We start from the raw sequence: 20718 nt of genomic DNA on the forward strand, positions 1-20718 counted from the left end.
CTATTTTGGAAACGTCTGTTTAGCCTGTTGTCAAACCAACACAACTTCGAAACAATAGGAAAATTTTTCCCAAGACAGTGGAATTCAATTCAGTGGATATTTTAGCCCTATGTCCAAGGGCCGTCTTCAGCACAACACCTGAAAAATGACCTTATTATGAGATAACATACTGCTATCTATACTACATCTACCCAGAGGTGGTTTTGGTGGGAAGGGCAGAAGAGCACTTGCCCTGGGCACAGAAATCTTAGGGGCATGAAATTCTATATAAATAATCCAATGGTAATAATCATCATTAATTTTTTTAATTTTATCTTTATTAACATAAAATAGAGGGGGCAGCTGGCAAAATTTATGATTGGATGAAATTTTGTTAAAATTTGACCTGAAAATTTTTGGGAGACAGGATATCCCTACTCAAGATTTTGCTCTGGGCGCAAGGGAGGCAGACCCACCAATGCGCCTGCCTAATTCACTTGAAAAGACAATGATGTTTTACATTTTAGCTATCAGATGAAGCTCACACACGGGGGGAGTGTGGTTTTGGGAGCAAGAACGCATGAACAGTAAGAATTTTATAGTTTTCTATAAAAATTCTTGTAATTTCCGTATAAACGACACATTTTTTCATTTCTTTTATAAGTTTTATCCCCCCTCCTAAAAATTCTTCTGTAATTACCCAAATTTGATCCATTTTCCTTCCCATCTCCCCAAACAAATCTTAAAGGTCTAAATATTTGGTGAACTTACTAATGCAACATTTCAGTTTTGTTTTGTTTAAAATAAACTTCTTTTTTTTTTGTGTTCAATGTTCTTTAAACATAATACAATTAGCTTTAGTCCTATTAATAGAAGTCATTTAATATTTGTAGAACACAGATGTCAGAAGTGCTCCCTAAATAAGACATATTTTGACGCTAAGGATCAAAGTAAATGTTATGCTTATAGAAAAAAACAAGTTTTGAGATTTCATTGCAACAACATGTCTTCCTATGCTTTTCCTTCTAAGCGAACCTAAAACTAATTTCCCAATTCCAAGATATGTTGATAAGCTTTATAGCAGAGGGATATCTCTCATAAGTGGAATTTTTTGTTGATCTTCCAAAAAGACATTATAAAGATGTCAGAATTGAGGGAAGCAATCTGAATTCGTCAAGAATGATGCCTGCTTAAGAGACAACCAAATATTTTAGACAACCCTATTTTGTTAGAAACGACAATAGCAAAGTAAGAGATTTATTGTTTGATGTGGTCTGAAAGCCTTATCGCTTTCGAAAAAAAAGTATTAAGATGACACATGATACATGTCCCAAAAAGCAAAAAGTAAATCGAAAGAAAGTGACAAAACTAAAACAGAGACCCACAAAAATGACAAATGAAGTTGGAAATGAATTGTAGTGGCATAGTATATTTTTTTTTATATTTTTTGCGTACAATAATACTGTATATCGGGGTTAATAATAAAACAAAAATAATAATTTACAATAAAGCATAAATAGTTATAAATTTTGCCATGGCGTCGTCAAATCGCTATCGCGCAGTTATTTTATTGATTTGTAGTGAGTTTGTCATAATTTTTTTGATGCTGGTTTATTATTTAGTTTTGTCCTTGGGTTACAAATATAAAATATTTAAATTTGTGCCACCAGATCTTCTCGTCTAAAATCCAAAACCAAAGAGGAACTCTAATGGACAACTGATAGCCCCCTCCTCCCGTTATTGGTTATGAGAATCTGCCCATTTCTGAGTGCAAGGTCTCTCTTTGCGTTTGAGATGCCAGGCTTATGGCCACACTGTCCATAGATGTCTCTGTCGCGAGGTCTCTCTTTGCTCAAGGTCTCTCTTCGCACTTTTCCTCTTCAACTGTCGCAAGGTCTCTCTTTGCGCTTGAGATGCCAGGCTTATGGCAACACTGTCCATAGATGTCTCTGTCGCAAGGTCTCTCTTTGCTCAAGGTCTCTCTTTGCACTTTTTCTCTCCAACTGTCGCAAGGTCTCTCTTTGCGTTTGAGATGCCAGGCTTATGGCCACACTGTCAATAGGAATCTGCAAAATGTTTAAATTATCCCGGGCTTCATTGGAACACAAGAGTTGGCCCATGTCCGCTTACGACAAAATATGCTTTGCGTAGGTTTCCTGAAACCCTAAATCTGACAAAATGAACCTAAATCTGAAAGAGTTAGTATAAATATATATATTTATGACAAGATATTTGGGACCGGTTATCAAACAGTTCGTGGTAATGAATCAAACCGTTTGTGGTAACAAACTGTAGCAAGGAGCAACCCGGCTCAATAGTAACGAAACCCTAAAAACCCGAATTTTTATACTAATAGATACATCAAAAGGATTGAATTTTTATTCTGATTTTAAACATATAAGTTTCATCAAATTTAGTCTTACTCATCAAAAGTTACGAGCCTCAGAAAATTCGCCTTATTTTGTGAACTAGGGGGGAAACACCCCCTAAAAGTCATAGGATCCTAATTCCTAATGGAAATCACACCATCGTCTCAGCGTCTCAGAGACCCCTACTGTAGAAGTTTCAAGCTCCTATCTGCAAAAATGTGGAACTCCGTATTTTTTGCCAGAAGACCGATCACGGGTGCGTGTCTACTTGTTTGTTTGTTTTTTGTTTTTTTTGCAAGGGTGATCGTATCGACCAGGTAGTCCTATAATGTCGCGAGAGGGCTCATTTTAACAGAAATTAAAAGTTCTAGTGCCCGTTTTAAGTGAAAAAAAAATTGGAGGGCGCCTAGGCCCCCTCCGACGCTACTTTTCTCCAAAATCAACGGATCAAAATTTTGAGACAGACATTTTGTTCAACATAGTCGAAAAACATAATAACTTTCTCTATGGGGTTGACTTACTCTCCTACAGTCCCCGGGGGAGGGACTGCAAGTTGCAAACTCTGACCAGTGCTTACATACAGTAATGGTTATTGGGAAGTGTAGAGACCTTTTCAGGGGGATTTTTTGGTTGGGAGGGGGTAGAAGGGAAGTTACTACGCGGGAGGATCTTCCCTTGGAGGAATTTGTCATGAGAGAAGAGAAATTCCACTAAGGGGACGCAAGACTTTCTAGCATTATTAAAAAAAAACTATGAAAAAATAAGTATGAAAAAGTTTTTAACTGAAAGTAAGGACCAGTTTTAAAACTTAAAACGAACAGAGATTATTACGCATATGTAGGTTTCATCTCCTCCTAAATACCTTGCTTTTTTAGCATTTATTGCTTTACAGCCTTTGTGGTTCAGGGGTCGTTCTCAAAGAATTGGGACAAAATCAAAGCTTTAGTGTAAAGAGCAAGGTATTAATGAGGGAGCAAACCCCCTCATTTACATAATAAAAATATACGAATATTGAAGTTTGTTACGTAAGTTCATTCGTGCCCATTTCTTTACGCTAAAGTTGTTTACTGTTCTATAAAGTAGAATTGAGAGAGAGTCAAACTTTAGCCTAAAGAGCGGGATAAGTGTGTTTAAAAAGCCCATGGCCCATACACACACAAAATATAAATGAATAACAAACAAGCAAGGAAATTAAACAATTATTATTAGTAAAGACAGTGGAAGCAATGTAGGTGCTAATAGTAGAATAGCCAAGACTCAGGGTGTTTTTTCAAAGTAAAACAAAAGTTTGGAAGAATAGGAAGACAAGTCTAAAAACTAAGATCACAGTATTGGAAGGTACAGTGATGACAGTGGTCGAAAATGGCTCTGAAGCATGGGTGCTCCGAAAAGCAGATGAAGATTAACTAAATGTTTTCCAGAGACATTGCCTACGGATTGTTATTGGTATGATTCTATTTCAAACTATATACTGTACGAAGAAAGTGGTTCAATCCCGCTTTTTAGGGCTATTAAATAAAAAAAAAGTTTTTTTTTAAATGAAAGTAAGGAGCGACATTAAAACTTAAAACGAACAGAAATTACTCTGGATATGAAAAGGGCTTTTCCTCCTCAACTCCCCGCTCTTTACGCTAAAGTTTGACTCTTTCTCTTAGCACTACTTTTTAAAACAGTAAAAAACGTTAGCGTAAAGAGAGGGGTGTTGAGGAGGAAAAGCCACTTTCATATACGGAATAATTTATGTTCGTTTTATATTTTAATGTCGCTCCTTACTTTCATTTAAAATACTTGTTTTTTTTATTTAATTTCTGGACGTTTTTGAACTAATACATGTTTTGATCTTGGCTCTCCGCACGTAAATAATTAAAACAAAGTTTGCATATTATTTTTTTTTTTTTTTGCTAAATGACTTTCTCATAGTTTTAATCGGAAGACTTAGAGAAAAAAGGAGCGAGGGAGGAAGCCTAGCTGCCCTTCAATTTTTCGATTACTTAAAAAGGCAACAAGAACTTTCAATTTTTCACGAACGTCTTCATTACTAAAAAATTGTACGTAACTTACGAATTAACTTACGTAACGAACTTCTATATTCGTATGTTTTTATTGCGTATTTGACGGGGTTTACCTCTCGTCTATACCTCACTCTTTACACTAAAGCTTAAATTTTGTCCCAATTCCTTAAGAATGACCCCTGGATCACAAAGGCCGTAGAATAAATAATTGAAATTACTAAAAATACTTTAGCGTAAAGAGCGAGGTATTACAAGGAATTTATACCCCTCATATACGTAAAAATTTCTGCTCCTTTTAAGTTTTAATGCTACTCCTCACTTTCAGTAAAAAAAACTTTACATCTTTATTTTTCATTATTTTTTTAAATAATTCTAGAAAATCCTGCGCCCCTTTCATTGAAAGCCTCTTCCCCCAAGAAAAGCTCCTCCATAGAAAGATCCTTCCCAGTAACCCCCCTCCCCTAAACTCTCCCTCCCAAACCAAAAATATCCTCCTGAAAACGTCTGTACACTTCCCAGTGACCATTACGATAGGTGAACACAGGTCAAAGTTTGTAACTTGCAGCCTCTCCCACGGCACTGCGGGGGAGTAAGTCGTCCCCAAAACGTATTTATTAGGTTTTTTGAGTATGGTGAACAAAATGGCTATCTCAGAATTTTGATCCGGTGACTTTGAGGAAAAATGAACGTGGGAGGGCGCCTAGGTGCCCTCCAATTTTTTTGGTCGCTTAAAAAGGGCACTAGAAATTTTAATTTCTGTCAAAATGAGCCCTCTCGCGACATTCTAGGACCACTGGGTCGATATGATCACCCCTGGGGAAAAAACAAAATAAACACGCATCCGTGATTTGTCTTCTGGCAAAAATTACAAAATTCTACATTTTTGTAGATAGGAGCTTGAAACTTCTACAATAAGGTTCTCTGATACGCTGAATCCGATGATGTGATTTTCGCTAGGATTGTGTGAATTTAGGGGGTGTTTCTCCCTATTTACTAAAATACGGCAAATTTTCCCAGGCTTGTAACTTTTGATGGGTAAGACTAATCTTGATGAAACTTATATATTTAAAATCAGCATTAAAATGCAATGTTTTGATGCAACTATTGGTAGCAAAATTCCATTTTTTAGAGTTTCGGTTACTATTGAGCCGGGCCGCTCCTTACTATAGTTCGTTACCACGAGCTATTTGATAATAAAAGGAAGGTTGAGATGGCCAGGGCGTGTTTTGAGGATGAAGGAAGACGGATTGCTGAAGATTGTCCTTTTTGGCCAACCGTCTAGGGCTAAACGTAAAAAAGGTCCCTTTCGCTTGTGGTGGGAGGATGTCATGAAGAAAAATTTCAAAAAAAGTGGAACTTCTTGGGAGGGTGTAAATAGGGAGGCTCAGGATAGGTTGAGATGGAGGAGGAGCGTGCGTAATTGTGTTCATCTCAGGTGGCATGATGCTGCGATGATTTGTTAGTAGTAATAGTAGTAGTAGTAGTAGTAGTACTAGTAGCATTAGTAGTAGTAGTAGTAGTAGTACTAGCAGTACTATTTGTTCCTTAGTCTTTGTGGATGCCTTAGAATGGAATAACTAGGCATGAGACGACATTTCCATCTTTGGGGGGATAAGAAAGTAGGGATAGAGAAGCTGGTTTTAGGGTCACCAGTTGAACATGGAAAAATAATATTTCTCTGTGAAAAACAGACCTGTTTATACCGGCTTATGCGTCATTGTCTTGTATTATACCAGCAGAAATTTCTCCCTGATAGTTGCCTTGACCTACCTGCTAGTTTTGACAGAGGGATGAAAGCTTTCGGAGTAGCTGCCAAAATATGCAGCAACAGAGGGTTCTTTAGTAGCATAGCGGGTCTTGTACGTCCGGAGCTCTTGCCTATCGTACTCTAAACATCGGAATTTTATGTTTCAGCAGATATACAGGAAATGGTTGTTTATTCAATCTATACTTCCGACTTCCAAGTCACTAAATCAGAGCGAAGAATCAGCTTTGGAAATCTGCATTTAGCAAACTCGTGAGCTTTGTCGAAGCAGTATGGTCTTATTCTTATTATTGATGATAATATGATCTGTAAAAGTTTCATATTCACAGCCCTAGGTGAAAGAAATCGCTTAACATTTGGTGCGAATCTTAAAGCCGTGTTAAATGATCAGGATTTTACGTATCTGCATAAAAATTGCCCAACTTCAGACCAGGGCTTTATACTCAAACCAAGGTCAATTTTTGCCTCCTCTTGCTTAGATGGTAGTATTTATCAGCACTTCAGACCACCTACCTGCTTCAAATGACCTTGAAACCCTTCAACCAGCAAGTAGTGTAAAATTTGTTGAGTAGAGGTGGACATGGAACAACGATCCGGAGAGAATCTATGTGTATGCCTATTGGTCAGTATCTGACTCTTTAGTATTACAAAACCCAATTACGTTTAAGAAGGGCAGGAGAGAACATGTACACCAACTAATCTGTAATATGTTGCTTGATTGCCACCTGAAGGGTGATGTATTGCTGCCGTTTTAGATTTCAGAGGTAAATTCTATTTAGGTGTACATAGATGGTTGTTGTTTAGTGCTCATTAATTAAAAACAAACAAAGTTTTTTTTCCGAGGGAAGTAAAGAGAGAAGTTGAAACTTAAAACGGAGAAAAATAATTACTTTATAGCTAATCTAATATATATAAATAAAATCAACTAATTTTGTTCCTCTATGTTTCTACGATTATAGAAAACTAGCACTTTACTGAAAACACAAATGCCAAGCATAAAAAAACAGGAATACTGATTTGGGAATCAAAGTTGAGTATATAGCCTTACAACAATAAACTAATCTATAAAGCTTTTCATGGTCTTACACCAGTTGTGAAATCAGAAACTTTCAGTATATAATTAAAATTGTCTTAAAAACATAAGCGTAAAATCAAATATTTTTTAATAACCACAAAGTCATTGAACAGTATACAGAAATATTGTATTGATTTATTAGTCTCGCCAGCTAAAATGCCAGTAGTGAATAATATACGAAAATAAAGTAATTACTTGAAATGAAGATCAAATGAAGACATAATGTGAACTCTGGAAATCCGGTTATTTCTCTCCGTGCAAAAGTGATTTTCAAGCTATGATAGAAATTCTAAATCTAGTCTGTAATCCTAATACTATCAAGGTGGTTTTACCTCAAACTTGTCTAAAAACTAAGCATGACATGTCCTTTTCAAGCAAATCGGGGTAACGAACTATAGTAAGGAGAGACCCGGCTCAATAGTTACAGAAACTCTAAAAAACGTAATTTTGATACCAAATGTTACATCTAAATAATCGCAATTTAATACCAATTTTAAATATATAAGTTTAATCAAGTTTGGTCTTACCCATCATAAGTTACGAGCCCGAGAAAATTCGCCTTATTTTAGAAAATGGGGTTAAACACTCCATAAAAGTCATGAAATCTTAACGAATATCACACCATCAGATTCAGCGTATCAGAAAACCCTACTGTAGAAGATTCAAGCTCCAACCTACTAAAACGTGGATTTTTTTTTTTCCAGAAGACAGATCACGGATGCGTGTTATTTGTTTGTTTGTTTGTTGTTTTTTATTGTATTTTTTCCCCAAATTTGTTTTGTATTATATTATTGTATTATGTTTTCCCAAGTATTTTGTATATATATATATATATATATATATATATATATATATATATATATATATATATATATATTATATATATTATATATATATATTTATGTTTATATATATATAAACATATTGTCTATATTATTATTGTCTATATTATTTGTCTATATTATTTTTTCTATTCTTTGGTAAATGACGACTTATACTTATTGACGACATGACTGCCTGTCCATGGATTATTCTTTATGGTTGATTGTGTGTGGCTATGCTGTTTGACCTGTGTGATTGTATGGATGAGTAGGGTTAAGGCCTCATTCAAGTGCTGGTCTATATTAATCACTAATTTAGGAAAACAGTCTTCCTTTTCTCCTTCTGTCTCTTTTTTTTTTTTTTTTTTTTTTTTTTTTTTTTTTTTTTTTGTGTTTGTGCTGTAGCATTGGTGATTTCTCTTTTCATGATATATATATTTATGTTTATATATATATATATATATATATATATATATATTATATATATAAACGTATATTATATATATATTATTTATATATATTATTATATATATATATATATATATATATATATATATATATATATATATATATATATATATATATATATATATATATATATATATATATATATATATATATATATATATATATTTATATTCTGTATAATTCCGTATAATTATTCCGTATAAATAAAAAAGATCGTGGCAGCGATGTTTCTACATTAAATTTTTAATAAAAATGATCAAAGATTAATTTTAAAAAACTAAATTTTTTTGAGGGATGTAAAAAGCGAAGTTGAAACTTAAAACGGACAAGGATTATTATTTCACAGCCCATCTAATCTATAACAGTGAAACTAGTACAAATAAACCAGCTAGTTATGTTTTCCTATGTTTCTAGGATTATAGAAAACTAGCGCTTTACTGAAAACATATATATATATATATATATATATATATATATATATATATATATATATATATATATATATATATATATATATATATATATATATATATATATATATATATATATATATATATATATATATATGAATTTTGGTACAGTAAAAGCAAACCAATTAAGGACACTTTTAACAGGATAAAAATATCATCAATCCCTTTTAGGATCAATCTCCCTTTTATGATTAAATAAAAAAAAAAAAGTTTTTTTAACTGAAAGTAAGGAGCGATATTAGAACTATAAACGAACAGAAATTACTCCGTATATGAAAGGGGCTATTCCCTCCTCAACGTCCCGCTCTTTACGCTAAATTATTTTACTGTTTTAAAAAGTAGAGTGCAGAGAAACAGTCAAACTTTTTGCGTAAAGAACAAGGTATTGCTCTTCATATATAGAACAATCTCTATTCCTTTTGAGTTTGAATGTTGCTCCTTACTTTCGGTAAAAAAGATTTGTTTTTTATAAATGTAATTTCTGCTGTTTTTTTCCGATAATGCGGGTAAATCTGGATCACCTTCTGTGAAATATACCCCCTTCCACACGGAAAACTACTCCGTTGAATTTCATTCAATGTAAAGTGCATTCCCTGTCAAATTCCCTCTAGAAAGTTCAATTTTCGATGAAAACCCTCCTCCCCGTTAGAACGGGAGATAAAACACATTTCGAAAAAAACTGATGGTTTTATTTTATCTCTAGAGCCAACTGACGTGAAGGAAAACTAATTATACCAATTGATCGACAGTTTCAGTTTTGGAGGTTGGGTCGTAAATATTTGACTTGATAAGAAAGAAGTTTTTTTTTTGATTTATTAGCCAAACTGCTCTTCAATGCTTGCTCTCCTTTCCTAAGTCTAAAACCCCTTTCTCAAATCAGACTTGAAATGACAAGCTTTAAGGGCAGCAAGGTGTCTCATGAGAAGAATGTGTCGTTCATCATTTAAATGACTTCGTAAAGATGCCAGAATTAACAATACAGTGTGAGTTACAAATTACGAAAAGAGTGATGCTTATTTATAAACAACCAAATCTTTGAGACAGCCATGTTTCTCTTTGATAGGAAAAGATTAAAAAGGGCGAGAAATCGTTTTATTTGTCCTGACAGCTTGATTGCCTCAAGAAAAATAAATATAAAAAAAAAATGATTTCGAGGAAATTGCAGCCATAGAACATATAACAACTTGTTAAGTGACCTACGAATTCTTTTAAATGTTTTTTTTTCTATTTGCTCCAAGATGGATCTTAGCAAGATAAAACCAACTTCAGGGATTAGTTTTCATTTCAAACAGCAACAGGGATTAAGTTAAAGAAAACTGTTATGCTGGTTAATTAACCTAATTTTTTTTTCAGTGTTTATATTTTCTATTTGACCCTAGGGGAGACTAATTTCGGCGATTAGTTTTTGATATTTTCAAAGACAAACGTGATTTTGATTGGGGAAAACAGTTATGCAGGTCACAATACTACAGCTATCAAAATTTATATTTACAGCAAGACTGACGACACTTATAAGTTGAACATTTCAATTGTTCGACTGTTATCGACAATAACGTTTTATTTTTTGTACGAAGGAAGTTTGTTGAGAACCCATAAGGCAAAATAAATTTTGGTACAAGCAGATCCAGATTCCAACTATTTTTGATTTGAGAAAAGGAGATAAAATACATAGTAGCAAAAATAAGGACTTTCATAATTTTGAGAGCCATTTAACATACAGGAACACTGATTGGATTAATCGGTGGAACGTTTCAGTTCCCTGAGGCTAGGGCGTTAATTTCAATTCAAAAAAAAAGAATTGACTTTTTATACTGATTTTAAAAATATAAAATTCATTAAGTTTAATGCTACTCATCAGAAGCTACAAGCCTGAGAAAAATTACCTGATTTTCGAAAAAGGGGAAACACCTCAATAAGCCTGGTGATCCTAATAAAAATCATATTTTCAGATTCAGTAGCCTATATTAGAGAAGTTTGCTATAGAGGTTTCAAGTTTTTATCTATAAAACTGTCGAATTTTGTGGTTTTGTTTTGCCAGAAGAAAGAACACGGATTCATATTTTTTTTCCCATGGATGATCGTATCAAACCAATGTTCCTAAAAGATCAGAAACAGCAATTCCAGTGAAACTGACAAGTTTTTTTTAACTGCAAGTAAGGAGCGACATCAAAACTTAAAACGAACAGAAATTACTTCGTATATGAAAGGGGTTGTCTCCTCCTCAACGCCTGGCTCTTCACGCTAAGGTTTGACTCTTTCTCACAACTCTACTTTTTAAAACAATAAAAAGCTGGATGCGCCCTCTTGCGAAGTTGTAGGACCCCTTAGTTGATACGATCACCCTTGGGGAAAAAGAAACAACAACAAAAAAAAAACGACATTTCACATTTTTGTAGATAGGAGCTTGAAACTTCTACAGTAGGGTTCTCTGATACGTTGAATTTGATGGTGTGATTTTTGCTAGGATTCAATGACTTTTAAGGGGTATTTTTCTCTATTTTCTAAACCCAGGCAAATTTTCTCAGGCTCGTAGCTTTTGATGCGTAAGACAAAACATGATGAAACTTATATATTTAAAATCAGCACAAAAATTCAATTCTTTTGATGTAACTATTAGTAATAAAATTCCGTTTTTTAGAGTTTCGGTTACTATTGAGCCAGGCGGCTCGTTACTACAGTTCGTTACCACGAACTATTTGATATCCCAAAGATGCCAGGATTATGAAAGACAATCAGAGTTACAAATTACCAAACGAGCCCAGCTTATTTTACCAACAACAACATGTTCTGGACAACCATATATCTCCTTGATAGGAAAAGATTAAAAAAGGTGAGAAATCGTTTCATTTGGCCTGACAGCTTGAACGCCGAAGACACACAAACATAACGAAGACACATGATATCGAGGAAATTCCAACCATAGATAACAAATAAAAACTTATTAAGTAGTGTGAAATTGTTTTAGATGCTTTTTCTTTTTGTTTGATCCAAGATGGAATATAGATGGATAAAACTTACTGCATCGATTAGATTTTGATGTTTTTAAATAATAACTGGAAATTGAGTTGAGAAAAACGGTTACGCTAATAAAGTGACCTAAAATTATTTTAGTTTTTTTTTTATTTATTTATTTGACACAATATGGGATTTAATGCAGCTAGTTTCCGATGTGTTCAAAACTGGAATTTGATTGGGAAAAAGGGTTGCGCTGGCCATAATAAAACCAATGAACAAAAAAGGTTTCGTTTCGCTAGTATTTCAGTTTCAAATCCCCCGTCAACGAGGTGGAGAAAAGCAGTAAGGTGTAAGCAGTAAGGTATTACAAAAATAATATGGCTGTCGGAATTACAAATTTCGAAACGAGTGATGCTTGTTTTATAATATCTCTTATTATATCTTTTTGATGGGACAAGATTAAGAAGGACGAGAAATTGTTTCATTTTGCCTGACAGCTTGATTGCCTTGAGCAATAGAAATGCGACGAAGAAATATGACATGGAGGAAATTGCAGCCATAGAACAAACGAGAACTTATTAAGTAACTTGAGATTCTTTTAAATCTTTTTCCCTTCTTACTTGACCCAAGTTAAGGTTTAGATGGACACAAAACTTCAGCGATTAGTTCTCAATATTTTTAAAGAAAAACAGAATTTCATTTGGGAAAATGGTTACGCTTACCATAATCCCACAACTATCAAAATTAGGTTTCATTTCACTAATATTTCGCTATCAATAAGTTCTCGAGGAGTTGTAAAAAAAAGTAAGGTGTTCATAACGGTACAATCATTCAATCCAAGGACTAAAATGGAAGGCAATCAGAATTACAAATTGTGATAAAATTAATGGCTATTTTATAAACAACCAAATATTCTGACGGCCAGATATTTCTTTTATAGTAAAAAACTAACTTACACATTGTGCTTTTCTGCGATGTCAAAAGAAAGGAAATTGAAGACCCCCTGCCCTACAAAATTCTCCCGAAGAAAAGTTCTACCCCCATTGGAAATTTCACAACGTATTCATAACGACCAAACTTTAAAATTTAAAGGTATTTGCCATATTTCCACAGGAAAATTTTCCCTGTGGAAAATTCTTTCCTTCAAAATACACTTCTGGAAAATTCCCTCTGGGGAAAACTAATGCACGGACAACACTCCCCCTCCCTGGAAAAATTTCCCCAGGAAACTCTCTCTCGCAAGAGTTTCTTTCGGAGCCTCTTCATCTTGATAATTCCCACCGGAAAATTTCCCCACGTGTAAAATAACGTTCGTACATTAGAATTTAAAAATATTTTAAGAATTAGGTTATTAATTTACCCGCTAGTTATTGCTGGATAGTTACTATCCAGAAAATATGAATGATATGAACAAAAGCAATTGTAAAGCATTTGTTTTCTGGGGTATCTAATTTCAGTCTGTGTGAAAATTATTCGAAAGCTGTAGAGGGTCTTTTTTTACCTAGAAACTTCGTAAGTGTGCTCAACCGCTTCTTAAAGTTTCTAGTGGAGTAATGCATGTTGGATACATAGAGATGTATTCAATTTTAAATATGAAGATTAAAAAGTGCGCTTCTTAATTAAAGTCAGTCGCTTGCAACATTCATTCCGTTCGAAGCAAGTGCGGGCGGGCTGGTGGATGCTATCGCATATCTAGGATACTTGTTAGTTGTTTTGTGCTGTTTGACGACAGGCCTCTCTTTCAGTAATACGGGGTCCTTGCTAGTAAGTCTCTGGTTAATGGATTTTAGATTTGATAATTAGCCAATCTAGGGGAGATTATTGAAAAATTTTATGATGTCTCTCAAAAAGTCGTACTTTGATCAGAAGCACACTGAGGTTATGACAAAGATTCTTAGCCTGGAAAAGGGAACTGGGGCTTTGCGAAATGAGAATTTTGAGCTTAAGAAGAAAATACGTTTCTCAAAGCCGAAGTAACAAATCTGAAAAAGTCTTGTCTTCAAGTCGAGCTTGTTTCAAAAAGACAGAACATTCTACTTCACGGTATACCAACTGTTCAAGGTAAATATATTTACCTTGGGTAAATTTTATATCTATTATTTTTTTTTTCTATAATTTGTACGTAAGATTTTAAATATATAAGTTTAATCAAATTTAGTCTTAGTCATCAAAAGTTACGAGCCTGAGAAAATTTGCCTCATTTTGGAAAATAGGGGGAAACACCCCCTAAAAGTCATAAAGTCTTAACGAAAATCACACCATCACATTCAGTGTATTAGAGAACCCTATAGCGAAAATTTCAAGCTCTTATCTACAAAACTGTGGAATTTCGTATTTTTTTTTTTTTTGCCAGAAGACAGATCACGGGTGCGTGTTTATTTTTTATTATTTTTTTTTTCCCAGGGGTCGTCGTATTGACCAAGTGGTCCTAGAATGTTGCACGAGGGCTCATTCTAACGGAAATGAAAAGTTCTAGTGCCTTTTTTAAGTGACCCAAAAAATTGGAAGGCACATAGGCCCCCTCCCACGCTCATTTTTTCCCAAAATTAATGGATCAAAATTTTGAGATAGCCATTTTGTTCCACATAGTCGAAAACCATAATATCTATGTCTTTGGGGATGACTTACTCCCCCACAGTCCCTGAGGGAGGGGCTGCAAGTTACAAACTTTGACCAGTGTTTACATACAGTAATGGTTATTTGGAAGTGTACAGACGTTTTCAGGGGGAATGTTTTGGTTTGGGGGTGGGGTTGAGGGGAGGGGGCTATGTGGGAGGATCTTTCCTTGGAGGAATATGTCACTGGGGAAGAGAAATTCAACGAAAAGGCGCGGGATTTTCTAGCATTACTATAAAAAAACAATGAAAAAATAAACATGAAGAAGTTTTTCAATTGAAAATAAGGAGTAGCATTAAAACTTAAAACGAACAGAGATTATTACGCATATGAGGGGTTCTAAAAATACTTTAGCATAAAGAGCAAGGTATTTAGGAGGAGATAAATACCTCGCTCTTTATGCTAAAGTATTTTTAGTAATTTCAACTATTTATTCTACGGCCTTTCTGATTCAGGGGTCATTCTTAAAGAATTGGGACAAAAATTAAGATTTAGTGTAAAGAGCGAGGTATTAACGAGGGGACAAACCTCCTCATATACATAATAAAAAAAAATAAAAATATAAAAGTTTGTTACGTAAGTTAATTCTTAAGTTACGTATATTTTTAACTAATATAAGTGTTCGTTAAAAATTAAAAGTTCAAGTTGCCTTTTTAACCGAAAAACTGGAGGGAAACTATTCCTCCTTCCCCACCCCTTATTTCTCAAAATCGTCTGATCAAAACTAAGAGAAAGCCATTTAGCCAAAAAAAGGAATTAATATGCAAATTTCATTTTAATAATTTATGTGCGGAGAGCCAAAATCAAACATGCACTGATTCAAAAACGTCCAGAAATTAAATGAAAAAAACTAGTTTTTTTAACTGACATTAAAAGCGACATTAAAAATTAAAACGAACAGAAATTACTCCGTATACGAAATGGGTTGTCACCTCCGTAATCCCTCGCTCTTTACGCTAACGTTTTTAATTGTTTTAAAAAGTAGAATTGTGGCAAAGAGTCAAACTTTAGTGTCAAGAGCGAGGGATTGCGGAGGGGACAACTCATTTCATATACGGAGTAATTTCTGTTCGTTTTAAGTTTTAATGTCGCTCCTTGCTTTCAGTTAAAAAAACTAGTTTTTTATTTAATCCCACTAACAGTTGGTATTCCCATGAAGCTCTCCAAAGCATTTTAAATTGAATAAGTTAGGTTATTAGGCCGAAAAAGGGTTCCTCCAGTTTTATCCACAAAGATTTTGCCGAGACTTCCCTAGTCTACCTCCTAGATGGACAATAAGTATGTTATCATTTTTTCAATACCTACAACAGAAAGGATCGACAACACAACATCTTTCACTTTTTAGTTGCAAATTTTAGGAGAGTTTGGGCAACGCTCCATCCGAGAAATATTCAAAATTTGAGAAACACCTAGATCAATGATCCCACTTCAGCGTTGTGGGCAGGAAACAATATCTTCTTGGCTGCTTGGATAGCTACACTAGAGCACTTTATTTTTTCAATAGGTAAATGACATGGTACAAAGTGGTGCTTGAATTATAATCTCCTAGGACTCTAACCATAAAAACTCCAGAGATCCTTGAAATCTTTGTCTCCTAGAGAACCAATATCAGTTTTTGCCAAACAATTTTGAGCTAAGCGCAATGGGCAAAACAACACAATATTTCAAGCTCAATTTCTATTTAATGGGACATCCTTAGATACTCATCATCTCTGCAGCGAGGTTCCAGCTCTTCTCTCTAGAGCTTTAAATTTTGGTGGTTTTGAAGTTTTCCTTTTTCTAATTTATCTTAACGTTACCAAAAATTGAATGTTTCTTGTTTTGAGTATATTTCTTGTATGCTATGAATTCGAGAATAATATCAGTTTTGCTATTTTGTTAAAGCTAACGAATAACTACGGCGAAATTTTTCTTCTGCTAGACACAATTACTTTTAAAGTTATGCTGTATAAACACCACTTACAGCTATATTGCCTCTCCGTGGAAGTTTTTTTTTTAGTTTCTTTTCTTTTGAAAATCCTGAATTTGCAAATTTATTTTTTTGCTAAAACATAAAAACAAATTGTCAACAATGTAAAAAACAAAATAATGAAGCACTTCTTTCAGGATTCTGTAAACTACACTTAATCCAAAATATTTTTAAATTACTTTTCTTTCCAACAAAAAACATTAGGGAGCTAGAGGAAAACTTAATAACTACTTAGTCTATCTTCTCAAAAAGATGACATTCATCGATATAAATGTTAGTTAGACTAGATATGACTGTTAAATATTTTTTTAAAGAAGCACAATGAGAGCTGATCGACATTTACTTTCGTTTTTCAGTCTTGGGCCAAGACCAGAAGAAATACCGCATTTTATTTTGAAAAAATAATCTTACCTACTCTTCCAACTCTTATAGGAACATGGTCAATGTGTCCTTGGTCATCTTCCCAAATATATTCTCTGGGTTTTATTAGTAATGGGCTTGAAACTGGGGACTGATATTCAATATGTGTTTTGGATGATCCACTTCTTTTTCCACTATAATACCTGTAAAAAGCTTTTTACAAATAAAAATAGGAAAACAGTATTAAAAGCAAAAAAAACAGAACCAAAAGTACCAAGCTGTGGATTTTTCGTAGGGTTAAAACATGCAATTCATTTTTTGGTTTTTCTCTGTGATCACTCGTATCGAACTAATGATGCTACGAAAATTGAAATTTTAATTTCTAGTGTGCTTTTTCAGTAGAAAAAGAGATCCTACCACTACAGATTTCTATTTTTGGAGGAAGGAAGGGACTGAGAAATCATTCAATATATTAAACGTGATTTTTTTAAAAATTAATTCTGATGTTTTCGTGTGTATTAAATAGTGTTTTTTATTTAATTATATCTAAAATAAATCTCTGGTAAATATTGGCTTAAGAAAAAGCATTATTATGAAAGAAAAGAACGATGTTAAAACTTGAAACAGGCAGGAATTACATAAATGTAACGTTAAGTTGAAAACGGGCTGGAAATATCCCAGCAATCCAATTGCTGTATCGCCTGCTCTCTATTTTAACATATGAATTGGGGTTTGCAGAAAATAAATGCAATTGCTTTGCTTCAATATGAAAACTAGACACATTTGCATAGATAAATCCCTCATGCAGTTTACCTGTTCTCAGTGAAGTATAGGGACTGGTACGAAGGTCCAGGGTCTACAAAATGACACAGAATGACCTGACTTTACGTGATTCAGGAAAAATACTTTCTTGTGAACACTCTTATTTTAATGAAACCTTAGAAAGAGCTGCAAAAGTGTCCCGAAAATTCAACAAGAAACTACGAGAGACAATATTAGCTTCTTTAAATACTGATCAAAGGAATTTATTGCACATGATATGCCAAGAAGTAAAATAGAAATGTTAACACCCGAGGAGTCTAAATTCATTTTTGCAGTGTGAGCCTAGAGGAAGAAACGGAAACTAACACTTATATTTTAACCAGGAGACCTATTTAAACTTAAACTGGCAAAATTGGTGGAATTCACGATCTAAAAATCGTTCAACTAGTTAAGAATTTACTGTTTTGACAATCCATAAGCAAGATTGAATGTATTAACAAGAAGGAATAGCTGCCATCACATCCTACAGAGGGAAAATGATTTTTTTTAACTCGATTTTTAAAATGTTTAAGAAGCTTAGAGCCCCAGCATATTTAAACCGTTAGGACCTTCCGAGACTAACCAGATTCTCAGTACTTTAAGAAGTTTCTACTACGGCCTAAAGCAATTGGCAGAAAACTTAAACTCGCAGTGAGTACTAAGGCAAAGAAACAAGGGAAAATACAAAAAGGAGAAAAAGAGGATAGTAATAATAAATCATATCTCAATAAATAACATTTTCCCTGCCTAGCTTTTCCCTATGCGGAGCAGAATACAGACTTTATATTTTCCTAGGTTTCATGCTATTTTGCTTGTATTGTCAGCACTATTAATTCATTAATAAAGTGCTATAGGAACATAAAATTTTTTATTTAAATAAAAATTCTTTATGTAGATGAGAGTTTCACATAATTAAAATTCACGAACAGAGTTCTGACTTTTCCTTTAACTTCTGAAATTCTAAGACACAAAATGCAATGAATTGAGCAAACAACATCTCCATAATGATATTAACAATCTCTCATTTCCGGCAACAGGTCTATTTTGTGAAAATCTTATCATGTTCATAGATGTATAAAATCATAAAAACAAACTGAACAAGTAAAACAACACAACAATCGGAGTGACGAAATAGAAGATGAAAAACAAAGGTAAAACTAAAGTGGGCTTTTGGGTGCCCAGATCGGTCACCTTTCGATCAAATGCTGGGGTAATTTTAGCATTAATTTTAGTGCTAAAAAAATAAATAAAGTGAAGTAGATAACATAATACTGTCTCCTTGTTAATAGGATACCAGTAGGATTGTTTCTTTATAAAACCGTAAACCTGGGAAAATAAAAGTCACTAATATACAAGGATGAAAAGATGTGACTATACTATTTGTTCTCTTGCTTCCACAGCCCCCATCCCCAGGAATCGAAAAAACAAGTTCGTAAAACTTAGACATTTATTTTCACTAGACTATATCATTGGTGTTTTTATTTTGTACTTTGGGAGATACTACAATATCAGCTATTTTATTTTATATTATTATATTTGTACCGTTCTTTTCCTATTTTATTATTCTTTTTTCAAAATGTCAATTAAAAAAACTTTTCCTCTAAAGAAGTTTTTGACAAAAAATTAAAGAACAACATAAAGTCAAATATGAACAGCAAAAAAGTCAAATAAGTTTTTAAAGCAAAACTACTATAAAAATAAAAAAATATACTGCAAGGAGTTCCTCTCCCAGAAAATCCTCCCCAGAGAAAAATTTCCCCCCAAAAATCCTCCTGTGGAAAATCACCCCTAGAAAGTCCCCCATATTCTCCCTAGATATTTCCAGCAAGGCTTTATCCAGGGGGCTAGGGGGCTCGAACCCTCTAGCCCCATCCTTGTATAACTTTCAACCCTTGCCTTGCGGCTGGAGGTGTGTGTTTAAACGCTAGAGGTAAGGTAATAGGACCTTGGGAATATTTTGAACAAAATGATTGTCTCTAAATTTTGATCAAATGCATTTGGGGAAAAAGAGCGTGAGGGGGAAGGGCTGATTGCCTATTAATCACTTTTGACTCCTAAGAACTGCACAAGAGCTTTTACTTGATGATGAAATGACCCCACTTCCGAATTTTATACCACCAACTTTTTCATGTGAAGTGCCTCTGTGATAAAAAATTATGTTAAACTAAGCCTTATGGCTCTTTAGTACAGGTAACGCTGTAGCATTGACTCTGACTTAAATAGGTGAGCAGAACTTTCAATTTTCTTTCTAGTGAATATCCAGAATTCAGGGCCGAGGTCTTTTTTTTCGGGGGATTGGAGTTACAAAAAGATGCCTCCAGTGTGGACCCTCCCCCCAGCCCCGACTGCAAGGAATGTCAGTTACTCCAGTTGTTCACTATTAACATATAAGATGTCTTATTAAAAACAAGAGGGAAAGTTTGATACTGGATTTCCAAAAAAGCTGAGGATATAAGCTGAAACTTGAAAGAAATTCTGGGAGGGATGCCAAACACAATCAAAACACCCTTTGTCCTTGCTGGTTGTGAAAAGAGAATATCAGCACCCTCTAAGGAACAGCTGACTGTACGATATTAGGTTGAAACTGCCAAGGCGTGTTGAAGGGGAGTTGAAGAGAGATTGGAGGGCAACCAGCCGGACCCCTTCCTTGCCTTTTTCATGTGTCCCCTTCCCTTAACAATGGTAAAAACTTTGTAATTATCATTCTGTTCAAACTAGTCAAAAGGTTTGATGGTAATGCTTCCAGGGATGCCATATCTCCAACAACCCCGGGACAAGGAATGTAAATTATCCATTTTATCCATTGCTTATATGCTGGATTTATCATTGGGAAAAGGTGAAAGTTTTGATTCTGGTTACATCCGATAAAGCCAAGGACATTAAGGTAAAAATTAATGGAGAATGTTGTGGGATATTTTAAACTAATCAAAAGACACTATGTGCGTTCAGTTTACCAAAAAGGTTGATCTACAATATCTTAAGAATGGTTCAGGGTTCTAAGATGAAACTTTTATGAATGCTGAGGGAGGGGTTTTAAAATGGTCGACAGTCTGCCAGT

The 20718-nt window shown here is 34.2% G+C and overlaps 1 protein-coding gene across 3 annotated transcripts in view; it reads right to left on the reverse strand.

The window, feature by feature from the left end:
- Positions 1-20718, reverse strand: part of LOC136043600 (neuropeptides capa receptor-like) — a 108872-nt gene that overhangs the window by 4895 nt on the left and 83259 nt on the right. For 2 of the 3 annotated variants that reach the window (XM_065728522.1, XM_065728510.1), the window contains one exon: positions 16911-17062. In XM_065728522.1, the coding sequence (XP_065584594.1) occupies positions 16911-17062 (152 nt within the window). The remainder of the gene's footprint in view (positions 1-16910; positions 17063-20718) is intronic. The other variant, XM_065728516.1, reaches the window with a different exon arrangement.

The sequence above is a fragment of the Artemia franciscana genome, chromosome 2 (genome assembly GCF_032884065.1).
Source record: "Artemia franciscana chromosome 2, ASM3288406v1, whole genome shotgun sequence".
Classification (NCBI taxonomy): domain Eukaryota; kingdom Metazoa; phylum Arthropoda; class Branchiopoda; order Anostraca; family Artemiidae; genus Artemia; species Artemia franciscana.